We start from the raw sequence: 12,433 nt of genomic DNA on the forward strand, positions 1-12,433 counted from the left end.
TTTAGAGAGTTATAATTTGAAAATTTATAACATCAAAAGGAAAACTATTGACAATATTTATAAAAAAGAAAGCAGCTTTGTATATATAATATTTTTTTTTATATTGGATGAATTATTTGAGTGATAACTATTATGTATTAAGTTTTCCCTTTTTATAATAAAATAGTTATTATATGCCTAAGCCTTTTATGTAATATATTCTAACAGATACATTACTTTTTTTTTTTTTGTTCCTTATCTTTTAACTCTAAAACATGTTTGAGGTATTAAAAATATATATATTTTCCTATTTTAATAAAGCAGAAAAACTTCTGTTTTATTTTTTGCTGTTCAATATTTTTGTGGCCACTTGACATATTTACAATTTTTACGTACTAAAACCTGAAATATAATCGTAAATATTAGTTAAAAACAAAATTTTAATAATGTCCAATATATATATAATGCGAAACAATTCAAAAATATTTTTTTTTCCAAATGTAAGTAAAATAAATGATGTAAGTATATACAAGAATGAATGAAAGCTGGACTAGTTCAATTTTAAGTTTCATCTATTTCTTCTTCATCGCTAAAATAATCGCTTTTCTTGATTATCTTTTTCTTTACTGAATTGCTTGTTTCGCCGTATTCGCCAGTGATAACTTTCATTCTATACTCTTCTTCTTCGACTTTTTCTTGCTGAAAATTTAAAAGATTTACTAAAAATACAAGCTATGCAACAAATTAAATAAATCTACTTTTATTTCAAAACAAAAGCATAACCCAACTGTATAATCCTAAAGAAAAAGCTAAAATTTTTCTTTTACTCATATTAGTAGTACATTTCATTAATGCATTGCAATGGCTTTTTTAGAATCAATATTATTGTATAACTTTATTATTGCATCACTTTATGATTATTGTATCACTCTTATTTCTAATATTAAGGCAAGTTATGATAAATCATACTTATTTAAACTATTGAAATTTAAGTGGAATGAAAAAAATATTAATTAAGGCTACGCTATCTGCATAAAGCAATATTTTAGTTCTATTAATATGGCATAATAAAATCAAAATAGTTCCTTTAAAAAATCCACCACGAAGGCAAATTTCTCAAAATACTTGATCCAGGAGTTCCCTTTTTTTTTCTGGATTGGGTTTAAAATTACAAGGTTACAGAGTTGAACATCATAAAATATAAAAATCATCATACTCATATTAAATTTGTAATTCTTCATGAAATTTAAGGCACTTTGTCTTAAAGCCAGTTTGGTAAATTTTTAAAACAAACTTTTCATAAATTTATTTTTGTATTATTTAAACAAAAACAAACAGCCTTTAATCTTTTAGTATAGAGAATGTTTTAACCTGAAATCGAATAGCAGCACTGAGACTCTCTGCTTGAGGATCTTCGCCTTCTTCCTCTTCTTGTTCTGATTCATCTTCGCTCTCACTAATAATAATAAATAAATAAAAGCATTAAAGAAAAATTCAAATAAATAAAAGTTTGAGGGAAAAACATATAAAGAAAAATATCGTAAAAATTAAGTCCAGAGGGACATTTTTAGATTGTTATAAAAAAAACTTTAGCATGTTAAAAATACTTTAAGTTGATTTGCCTGTCACTAAATGAAACCAAAACTAGTGTCAAAATACAGTATAATCTGATCTGTCAAGTCAAATGGTAATAAATAATAGTGTGTGACAAGGGGATGCATTGGCATGCCTACTCTTAGCATTCGAAAAAGTAATAAGAGATTCCAACATTAACACCAGGGGAAATATTTTTAATAAATCTGTACAACTGTTGGCTTTTGCGGATGACATAGACGTTATTCCAAGAACACCTATAGTACTAAGGCAGGATTTTATTGCTTTAGAGAAAGCTCTCAAGCTGGGCCTGAGAATAAAGGAGAACAAAACTAAATATTTGCCATGTACTAAAAAAAGCTTCAATAACACCGAACGCCAGAGGCTGTTAACAAGCATATGCCCTGCTCTTAATTTTTTCACCCGGAAGGATAATCTCAAAAACCCGGGATTCCCTCGGAGTACAATCACCCCATACATACTAAGAAATTTAAGAATATAAATTTACAATGGAAATACAAAAGAGAATCACTATAGCTAATAGATGTTTAAATGGAATTTTTATTATCTAAATCTCTTTTAAGATCAATTTTAACATATGTGCGGAAACCAGGACGATATTTTGTATGGATGATTTTATGATGGGTACCTTTGAGAGAAAGGTCTGGTGAAGTATTTTTGGAAGAATTAAAAAAAAATGATGTGTGGTTTAGAAGAATAAATTTAGAGCTTTATAACTCATATAACCTGACATTATAAACTTCATTAAACGACAAAGAATAAAATGAGCAGGCCACGTTATCAGAATGGACAAAGACCATACCACAAAAAGAGTTTTCAATGCCAGATCAGTTGGCAAATGAAAAAGAGGCAGGCCGAATTAGAGATTGATAGATGGCCTAGAAAAAGACTTTGGTTTTGAAAACGCAAGTAGGAAAAAGGATAGACTCATAAAACTGTTTGAGAAGGTCAAGGCCTACCCTGGGGCTGCTGAGACATTGATGATGAAAAAAGAATTTTAATACCATAAATATTAATTCATATTAAGGAATTCTTTTCTTTTTATTTAGATTGGTTTAGTGATGCAATAAAATGAAATTTTGCTTTCTATTCCGTGAAGAAAGAGGAAGACTAGCCTATCATTTTTGGAACAATCAAACCAAAATATTTTGTTGGTTCAGTTTTATTAATTCAATGTGCTAAATTTCAAAACTGAGGCAATAAATAAAAGAAATCACAGTACATAAAAACGAAAATTTTTAAAAATATATAGCAGCAGATTGGAAATCAAATAATGTGGAGTATTAAGCTTTTAGTAAAACAAAAATAATTGAAATTGAATTTAGAAATAAAATTCAATTTCAAAGAACATACAAAAACTTTTATAAAAAAGGCAACTAATGTAATACTTAATACAGAAAATCCTGACTAGGACATGAAATAAAAATGATGTCGAACTGAAAACAGCATAATGGTCACAAGTAAAATTAAATTTTATGAAATTTACTCCAAATCTTTATCAAAGCGTACAAAATAAAATTTTAAACTAGAATTAGCAAGATTCACTAACATGAAATGTTCATATTTCTATTTGTATACTTTTAAAATTTTTGAGAAAATTTTAATAACTGAAAAGGATTATTAGGTTAGAGTGGAATATGAATTGTAAATAATTCATAATCATAGCTCAATGAATATTTTAGACAGGTTCACAAATTTTTGTGATCGAAAAGAATAAGTCATCGATACTAAATGGAACAGACATTTAATTTATTTGAAATGCATATTGTTTTAATAAACCTATGTTTATAAAATAATAGTAAACAAATAACATTTGTGGATGATTTTTTATTTAAGAGTACAGAAACTATACATACCCATATTCTTGAAATCTTTTCTTTTTCTTCTTTTTCACAACTTCTCTATCCCCTAACATGTTTTTTGGGCAACCGTAACTTAGATGTCCATATTCCTACATTAATAAGGATAACAATAATAATTAATAACAATAATGATAACAATTATAATGAATTATTTCATAATCAGGGGTCTGTCTAGGGTTTTCTGAGAGGTACATATTTTGTGAAAATTTAGACATAATTTGTGAAAATTAAATTTTATATTATAAAATCAACACAAAAATATCATAAAAATATGGATTTATCTTTTTTTACAGGATACAAAAAGAAAATTTTAAGAAAAAGTATTTTGGGAAACTACCGTTTTTCCTAAGTTGAATTTGTGAAGGGACCGCTAAACGGTAGTAAATTTGGCCTGGACAGACTCCTGATAATTCAATATTTTAAAAGTTAGATACACATTTTTGAAAGATGAATTACTATAGACTAAATTAGACTAATTACTATAAAATTATTTAAAATTTTTTCACTGAGCTTTGCCATAAAATTTTTATGTAACAAATATCATCATTATATTTAATGTTAATTAAAAAAATATTAATTGGAAACAGTTTTCAATTAGAGAATGAATTTTAACTGTATTTTGCTTATTTAAAATATACTTTTTTTTTCAACAAATTTTCAAATTTTTTACACTGAGTCTTGCTTTTTAGGAAATCACAAAGCATAATTTGGGAATCAATACTTATTGAGCAAAAATCAATCAATGACAAAACTTTGAATGCTTCCCCTTCAACATTAACTAATCTATGTTAATCTTATTTAGTAAAAAACTATTGTATACAAACAAGTTCTGGTTAAAATAAAAGATAAGAGGCATAAGACAAGGGTTTCCCAAAGTAATGAAGCAACTTAAATTTAAACAATCAATTGAGTAGAAAATTAATTAGCAAATAAATAATTTATACACATTTTCTTTCTGATTATGTACAAATTAGAAATTAAACATTGCACTTATGCAAATTATGTTTTATATTAGTTATTTGAGATGGGTACCAAGTAAATGTTTAGATTTGATTCAAAAATAAATTAAACAGGCATAATTAATTTGAATGAAATTTATCAAAATGATAGCACTTTGAAGAAAAAGTTTTATTCCATTAAAAGAGATCTGAAGACAGAATACAGATTCTGTGTGAAAAATATTGATATGATTCATAAAACTTTTTAACTAGTAAATTTTTTTTTTACCACCAATTTGAAAAAAATTATTTTAACTAAGATGAGTGATAATTTTTTTTTGCTACAAATTTTATAAATATAGAGCTTTGAAATTTCATGGAACAAAATAAAATTTATATTTTTAAACCAACAAATTAAAGCAGGCCTTTAAAATGAAATATTATTATAACACTTCAACTTTATAGAATAAGACTAAATTATGCATAATTTTTTTAAATATCTTTATCCATCTCTTAATGTAAATTTTTAGAGTGCATAAAACAAAGTTTAAAATGAATTTCACACTTAATTGTTCACTATACACATTCACAAAATCATTGTATATAAAAAATCACAGTTGGTTTTATTATCAAAATGAGACGCTTTTTTAAATTAAGCATACAATTGGAATTATGTGATAATTTATGTTAAATGTAAAATAGAATGCTAGTTTTTCAGTAGTATTTTATAAATTTAGTTTTATGTATTTAGTATTTCAGATTTTGAATACACGTGAACCACAAAGCCAAATTTAAAAATAATGTGAAAATTAACTAATTAAGTTGTACACATTTGTTTTGTGGCAGAAAATTTAGACCTCTCCAATAACAAGATTATATTAACTCCCAACTGGTCACACAAATAGTAGTAAGTAGAATCTAGAGCTGCATTTTTCTTTGTGTATCCAAATCTGGTTTTGACACGCTATTATTGAAATAGAAGTATTGCATAAAAAAGTAATATTCTGTCTAATTTGAATGGCTGCACTAAATTTGAAAATTTTTTTAGGGTAAAAAATCAACAAACATAAGTCTTAAAGTGTGAATCTGTTTTAAATTAAGTCTTGGCTACGACCTAGAACTAATCAGTCACAGATATTTACTATAGCTTTATCAGCAATGTATTGTAGTTAATATTCAAGCACTTTACGAATTTCCATTAGAATGATAACTTTTTCTACACTTTATATATAAATGCAAACAATTGGTTTTTAATTTCAATTACTTTTACTATTAATCAGTATTTAAGATAAATGGCATTCAGATTAGCTTGGTTTTTATGAATGTTCATTGTGCAACACAAGAAAAGATTTTATATTATATTTTAAAAAGCAGATACCAAATATTTGTAATTATCAGTTTTTTATAAAAATATATATTTGTAACCCAGGTGAATACTTACACCACATTCATAACACTGTGTCTTGTCTTTATAGAATTTTCTTCGAATAAATTCAGTTGTTCTGCCATTGTCTTTAGCTATGCTACATTTTAGAGTTCTTCCAAAAAATTGTTGACAATTTAAAGCACGCACACATTTATAAGCCGATTCTTTATCCAAGAAGAGAACAAAAGCAACACCTTTGCTTTTATGAGTTTCTTTATCCTTTACGATCGTTACTCTGTGATAAAATACAATGCAATTTGTAATATTCATTTATATCCATATATTACAATTACAGTATCATACGTAACAAAAGAAAACAACTATCTGAACTAGCTGATGAACCCAGCTTCGATCTTGTAATATTATTTTTATTTTCATATATTGCAATTACAGTAGATGTTATACATGCTAATTTGGGCGGAGGTGACAAGATATACACTCTATAACAAAAAAATCGACCCACCAAGAAGGAGTTGTCCGATTTAAACGAAAATTGGTGGATAGGAAGACAATGTACAGAATAGCAAATGATTAAAATTTCAGAACAATTGAATAATTTATTGCAGAGTTACAGTAACAAGTTCAATAAGGTGTTGATCTGCCTCTAGCCTGGATACAAGCTGCCACACGGCGTGGCACAGACCGATAAAGCTCCCGGATGGTCTCTTGCGGTATTTCCTGCCAAATTCGATCCAGTTGTCGAACGAGGTCATCAACATTCCGTGCCAGATGCAATCGCCTTCCCATCATATCCCAGACATGCTCGATAGGAGAGAGATCTGGTGATCTGGCAGGCCAAGGAAGAGTTGTGGTCTGGCATTGTTCTGCTGAAAAACCAGCCCAGGGCGCTGCAAAAGGAACAGTAGCAAAACAGGTCTTAGGATGTTGTCGACGTACCGCTGTGCAGTAAGTGTACCTCTAATGACGACCAAAGGAGTCCGGCTGTCAAAGGAAATGGCACCCCAGACCATAATGTCTTGTTAAGGGTCGGTGTGGTGTGCAATAGTGAAGCCAGGATCTCCCCTCTGCATCTCCAAACACGTCTTCGATGATTGTCAGGATACGGTTGGAAGCGGGATTCGTCGTTAAAGACTATACATCCCCAGTTAACATCATTCCAGCCATATCTGTTCAAAACATTCATGCATAAGAAATTTCAAAGCAATCGGATGATTGCTTCTTGGTGCGTTAATTTTTTTGTTATAGAGTGCAATCCTGTCTCATAACAAAAAAATGTCTTAAATCTGCAAAACATTAGTAAAAAAATTAATTCATTTCCTAAATTGTTTTTAACTTTGCTGAATTTAAATCAATGTTGATTTAGGAAAATTATTTTCAATTGTTTAAAATATTGACAGATAAATCACTACCTAATGTTATAAAAAATGACATATACTCATTGCCCTTTCCTAATGACCCTTATTATTTTGCATAAAATATATTTTTTATTCAAAATAAATCATTGTTATTATAATGATGAAATTGAAATTAGGTGTGGTTGGAGTTGTATGGTATAATTAACTAATTGAATATTGTGATGTAAACAGGATAATTAAAAATGACAGTTGAAGATGATAACTGGATCATCATTACAATAAAACCTTTATGTAGTATTTGTAGAGCTCTAGACACAAAATTAAAAGTATATTTTATCCACAAGACTTTCTAAGTTAATAATAATATCAATAAGTTAATAATATTATCAATAAGGACAGGCCATGGGAGAAAAATTCCTTTATGACCACCCTAATCAAAAGTCAAATTGAAAAGTGATTGAATTGTTCCCGACAAACAGTTAGGAGCTTGGAAAGAGATCTATAAGTGGTGATTTATCGAAAAACAACATAGCCATAAATAAAGCCAACCCTCCATAATCAATATTAAATTTGAAAAATAATTTGGCGAAAGCAAATTGCCAAAAAGACTGTTAGGATTAGTACAACCATGTAACTGAAACATTTTTGTGTTAGAAAATAAAGAATTATGAATAGATCTTGTTTTCGATTTAGTCACGACAGTGAATTAATGAGTCTTACATTAGTATTGAAATAAAAAGTTAGCTATTACATTGATTGTTAAGAAAATTATATTTTTATTCGCTTTTTATAAAACGTAATAAAAATTAAATAATTGGTTAAATTTATTAAAATTTGATTAAGAATGATTAAAAAAAATAAGTTTAAGAAATTAAAGAAATTTTAAAAGCTAGGAAATATGCAATGCGTATTGTGGCATCACAGTTATAAGCTTTAGATCATTAACAATAATAGTAATGTAATACTATTATTGTTACATTACCAGTATATTACTAGTATAGTCACCAATTTACGGTGATAACCAGGTGGGGTAACGAGAAAAAAATAAAAATCTTGACAATTTTCTAGTTTTTCATATAAACTACAGGTCTTCATTATTCTTTACACTATTACAGGATTCTTATTCTAAGGACAAGAATTCCGTGGTTGCCTAGACATTTTCAGATGTAATCCCTATGTTATGATCAATTGTGATTACTTTATTTTGTGATATCTTTGAATGTTTTGCTTATACGTGTTATAAAAATATAAGACAAAATGCATCCCATATTAGTAGCCTCACAGAGACTTGTTTGATTTCTACACAATAACCAATTGAAAATGTGTAACCAGAGAGAGCTAATTTAAATTATAATAAACAATTTTTCTATGTCAAGGATGTATTTATAATAGAACAAATAACTGGTGACACCAACATATTACGAAGAATAATGTACTAGAAACAACAGACCAAATGTAATCAAACTTTAAGTTGAAACTTCGTAATTTTTTCTTATAAGTTGCTTTTGATATTTTTTATATCAAAACAGAAGGGGAAACATTACTTACTTCACAACTGTTCCGTATTTCTGTAATATTTTGTGCAAATCATTATTGGTTAAGGAGAATGGCAAGTTGCTAAGATAAACTGTACTTTTGCTAGGACACAAACCTCCACTCATTATAAAAGATTATATCTGGAAGATAAATATATTTTAAATAATCATTAGTTTCCATTCATTTTTTAAAAATTCTTTCTCAACAATAAAATTTAGAATGTTAAATAAAGGTAAAGCTTTACGAAATAGTAATCATAAACTAATCTACTCCTTCTGCTTTTTTAAAAGTAGATGATATGTAATTTTAGAGCGAAAGGATAAAGTAGGAAAAATTAAGAAACTCACCATTTCAGATAAGCAAATTTTAACAGTTTAATATCAGTAAAATATTCTCAAATTTGGTATACATAGCAATGAAACAACTTTCTGTTTATTTACTTTATTTACCACAACAGTAAAGTAAAGTCACAGTTAAAACATATTCGCTAATCAGCAAAACAGTTGAAGTGGAAGTAGAAGAAATGTTATATGACGTCAATTCGCGATCATAGCACTTGAATACGCCATCTAGGGAGAAGACTTAATCCATGTCTTGCCCCACCCCTTTCCCTCTCCTCCTCTACTCAGTAGTATAGGAATGTACTAGGTATTTTTCCTTTTTCTTAATATTTTTCGTATTTAATTTTTAAAATTTCCATGATGCTTCCTTTTGAAGCCATATTCAATGAAGTTTTCAAATCCATAATTCATCGCAAATTCGTGGACATGATCATGATCATGATCAGGGCCATATGCGGTTCACACACTTTCTACCACTGTTGACAAAAATGGAGAACCAGATTGATGAGTTTTTAGCTGAAAAATGTTTCTCATTCACCCACGACAGCGATCAGAAGCATTCCCGCGTACATAGAGATTGCTCCTGGACGTTCGAACGAGTACTTGATTGGAGATTTTTACGTGTGTAAAAATATTTTTTTCAATCAAATTCTTATTTGCAATAGTCAATTTTTCGCATGCATTGAGAGCCATCCCTCAGGTTCATGCCTTGTCTGCATTTATTAATAATAGAGGAAAGTTTAAACAATTGAGAAAAATAATAAAGCTTTAATTTATTTTACTTAAGTTGATATTTTACGGTGGTTTGGTTTCAAGCGAATGGAAAGAAAATGAGGATTTTATTATTTTTGTCTTCATTTATAAATGCTTGTTCTATAGTTTTATAGATAAAGTTTCTACAACTTCGTTTCGTGATAGAAACTCTAATTATCATTATTTTATCAAAAATTTTTATCCATTGTGAACAGGGTATCGGAATGGACGATTGCGAATGGAAATTTGAATTTTTTTGCTATTTAAACTTCAAAAAAGTGAAAGCTTAACAATCAATTTTAGTGAAAACATTAGAAAATTGTGAAAGTACGCATAAACAAACTTTTTTTTTTACAAAAAATTGCTCCTTTCCACTGCTCTCAAAGACTAGTGTTCAAATAATAGTTTTAAAAAATTGTAATTCTACTAGGCATTAATGCTAATTTAAGGCGCAATACTTATCATGATTTGGTAAAATTGCAATCTCATTCCGCAAAAGGCGAATTTTTCTGTGTAATGCGAACAATGGGAAAGCTTAATTTTTAATATTACTATTGAATTTCAAATATTTTGTCTTCATTATTTAAAAAAAATGGAATTACTGTACACGTTTTTACATAAAATTTATTATAAAAGTAAACATAACTTATTTATCGTAAAATAATTGTTAAGTGTATGGTTATTTTACTTACGATTATTTTACAAAAATATATAGTTATTTCACTATACAATAAAGGAAAAACTCTTTTTGCTTTAAGATTTTATTTTAAAAAAATGATCAGAATCAATATCTCGATAAAAACAGAGATTATATTATGAATATATTAAATAATATTATTGAAAATTAACGTTAAAAAAATGATAAACTAATTTACAGATAAACATCTTTAATTTCATTATTTTATGCAGATAACATCCAAAGATATTTAGATATTCTATGTTCATTAGCGATAATATCACGTGAGCTTTTTTAATTTCTTTAAAATGTTGAATTGACTTAAAAAATCTAAGACCATAATACAGAAATCTAATAAAATATTTATTTATCCATTATGTGGATATATACCCTCAGACGACGACAAATCAAATTGATTAAGAATATTCAAACGTATTTATTTGATTCATTGTGCTATCAAAGGTTTCCAATTTACGTGTGGCTGCGGGCCGCTATTAAAAACATCAGTCAAATGGCGGGCAGCAACTTTATCAAAATTTTATACAGGACTCTTTTATGTTTGAAGGAACATTAAATATTACTCTCACATTTTTATCAAAGTTTTTTTAACATTAAAAAGCAAAATAACCAGTATTACAAAGAATGCTTGTTATGTATCATTTTGAATCTTCTTTTAATCAGAAGCTTAGTGACAAGATTTTTTTCTTTTAAATTTAATTTTGTGATAAATTAAAAATTTTTTCGACTTGTTAGGAATTATAGCAAAAAGAAATTCTCGAGTATCTGAAATTAAATTTTTTTTTCTTTCCCGCTCATGCGATAATCAATTCAAGGAATTTAAATAAAACATGATATTCATTCCTTATTTTATGGGTTTCAAAATTTACAAATGTAAATAATTTCGTTCAAAATGAGTGATTTCAAAAAGTTAAATGGGAGAATTTCTTCGAGAAAATTTCTGATACGCACATGCTAAATTATATTCACAAAATACAAAAATACAAAAAAAAAAAAAAAAAAAAAAAAAAAAAAAATGAAATAAAAAGAGCAACATACACGATTATTTTTATATCTGAATGAATATTTTCTTCGATGCAAAACCTGAGAAATAAATTTTTTTGCACCTTTGGTACGTGAAATTTCACAGAAACGAAGAAATTAGGTTTTTCTAAACGAAAGAAAATTATTTTAAACCCATATAAGATTTTTTACTAAAATTGTCCGCAAAAACACGACAACTAATATATTTTAGTTCACGGGCCACAAAAAAAGGCTTCGCTGGCCGTATACGGCCCGCGGGCTGCCAGTTAGTAACCATTCTGCTATACCTTGTACCCTTTTAAAGTACGTACTCTTATTTTTCGTACTTTCTGGACTAGAAAGTAACGTCGTTTTTAGATCCATTTAGATAATATTTGTATATCCTCTTAATAGTATAGTGTATATTTCAAGGTTATTTGCGGTTAATGTGATTTGTTTATTTTTAGCCAATCTTCCGATTTCAGTGATTTGTTTGTTAAAAACCTCTTTTCTTCCAATTTTGAGCAGAATGGCTATCCAAATATAGGAAGAGGCATACAGGTCCACAACAAAATAATGCGAACACTTCTATACTAATTTTATGTAAACACTCTTTCTCTTGCTAACAAATGCTTGGAAGATTTTGTATGGAAAAAATGTTTGAATAATTTGAAATATCATGCTTGAAGCTTTTGGAAATCGTGTCCTTTTTAATTTGCATCGACTAAAATAGGTGCAGGAATATATAAGCTTACTTCCTTTTTAAACCAATTTTAGCACTGGATAAATTATAAAAAAAAATTAACGATATTGAAGAACGATGTCTTAATCAGGGAATTCAATTAAATGCACAAAAAATTCGTAATTTTGTGGAAAGTTGTTATTATTTAATTAAAAAAAAATAGATCAAGGAGAAATATACTACATTGTCAATAGCCAGTTTTATTCACCGAAATAGTCCTAACTGTAAAG

The 12,433-nt window shown here is 27.9% G+C and overlaps 1 protein-coding gene across 1 annotated transcript; it reads right to left on the bottom strand.

Moving 5' to 3' along the window:
• Positions 1-401: 401 nt before the first annotated feature.
• LOC107454504 (zinc finger CCHC-type and RNA-binding motif-containing protein 1) lies at positions 402-9,222 on the bottom strand. Its single transcript, XM_016071720.4, has 6 exons — positions 9,019-9,222; positions 8,684-8,811; positions 5,835-6,054; positions 3,450-3,544; positions 1,351-1,435; positions 402-678 (listed from the first exon to the last, which is right to left on the bottom strand). The coding sequence occupies exons 2-6, from the start codon at positions 8,794-8,796 to the stop codon at positions 541-543; spliced, it is 651 nt and encodes a 216-aa protein (XP_015927206.1). The 5' UTR covers positions 8,797-8,811; positions 9,019-9,222; the 3' UTR covers positions 402-540.
• Positions 9,223-12,433: the final 3,211 nt, after the last annotated feature.

Source organism: Parasteatoda tepidariorum, chromosome 10, assembly GCF_982258835.1.
Source record: "Parasteatoda tepidariorum strain Cologne lab strain chromosome 10, Ptep-v5.0, whole genome shotgun sequence".
In the NCBI taxonomy this organism is placed as follows: domain Eukaryota; kingdom Metazoa; phylum Arthropoda; class Arachnida; order Araneae; family Theridiidae; genus Parasteatoda; species Parasteatoda tepidariorum.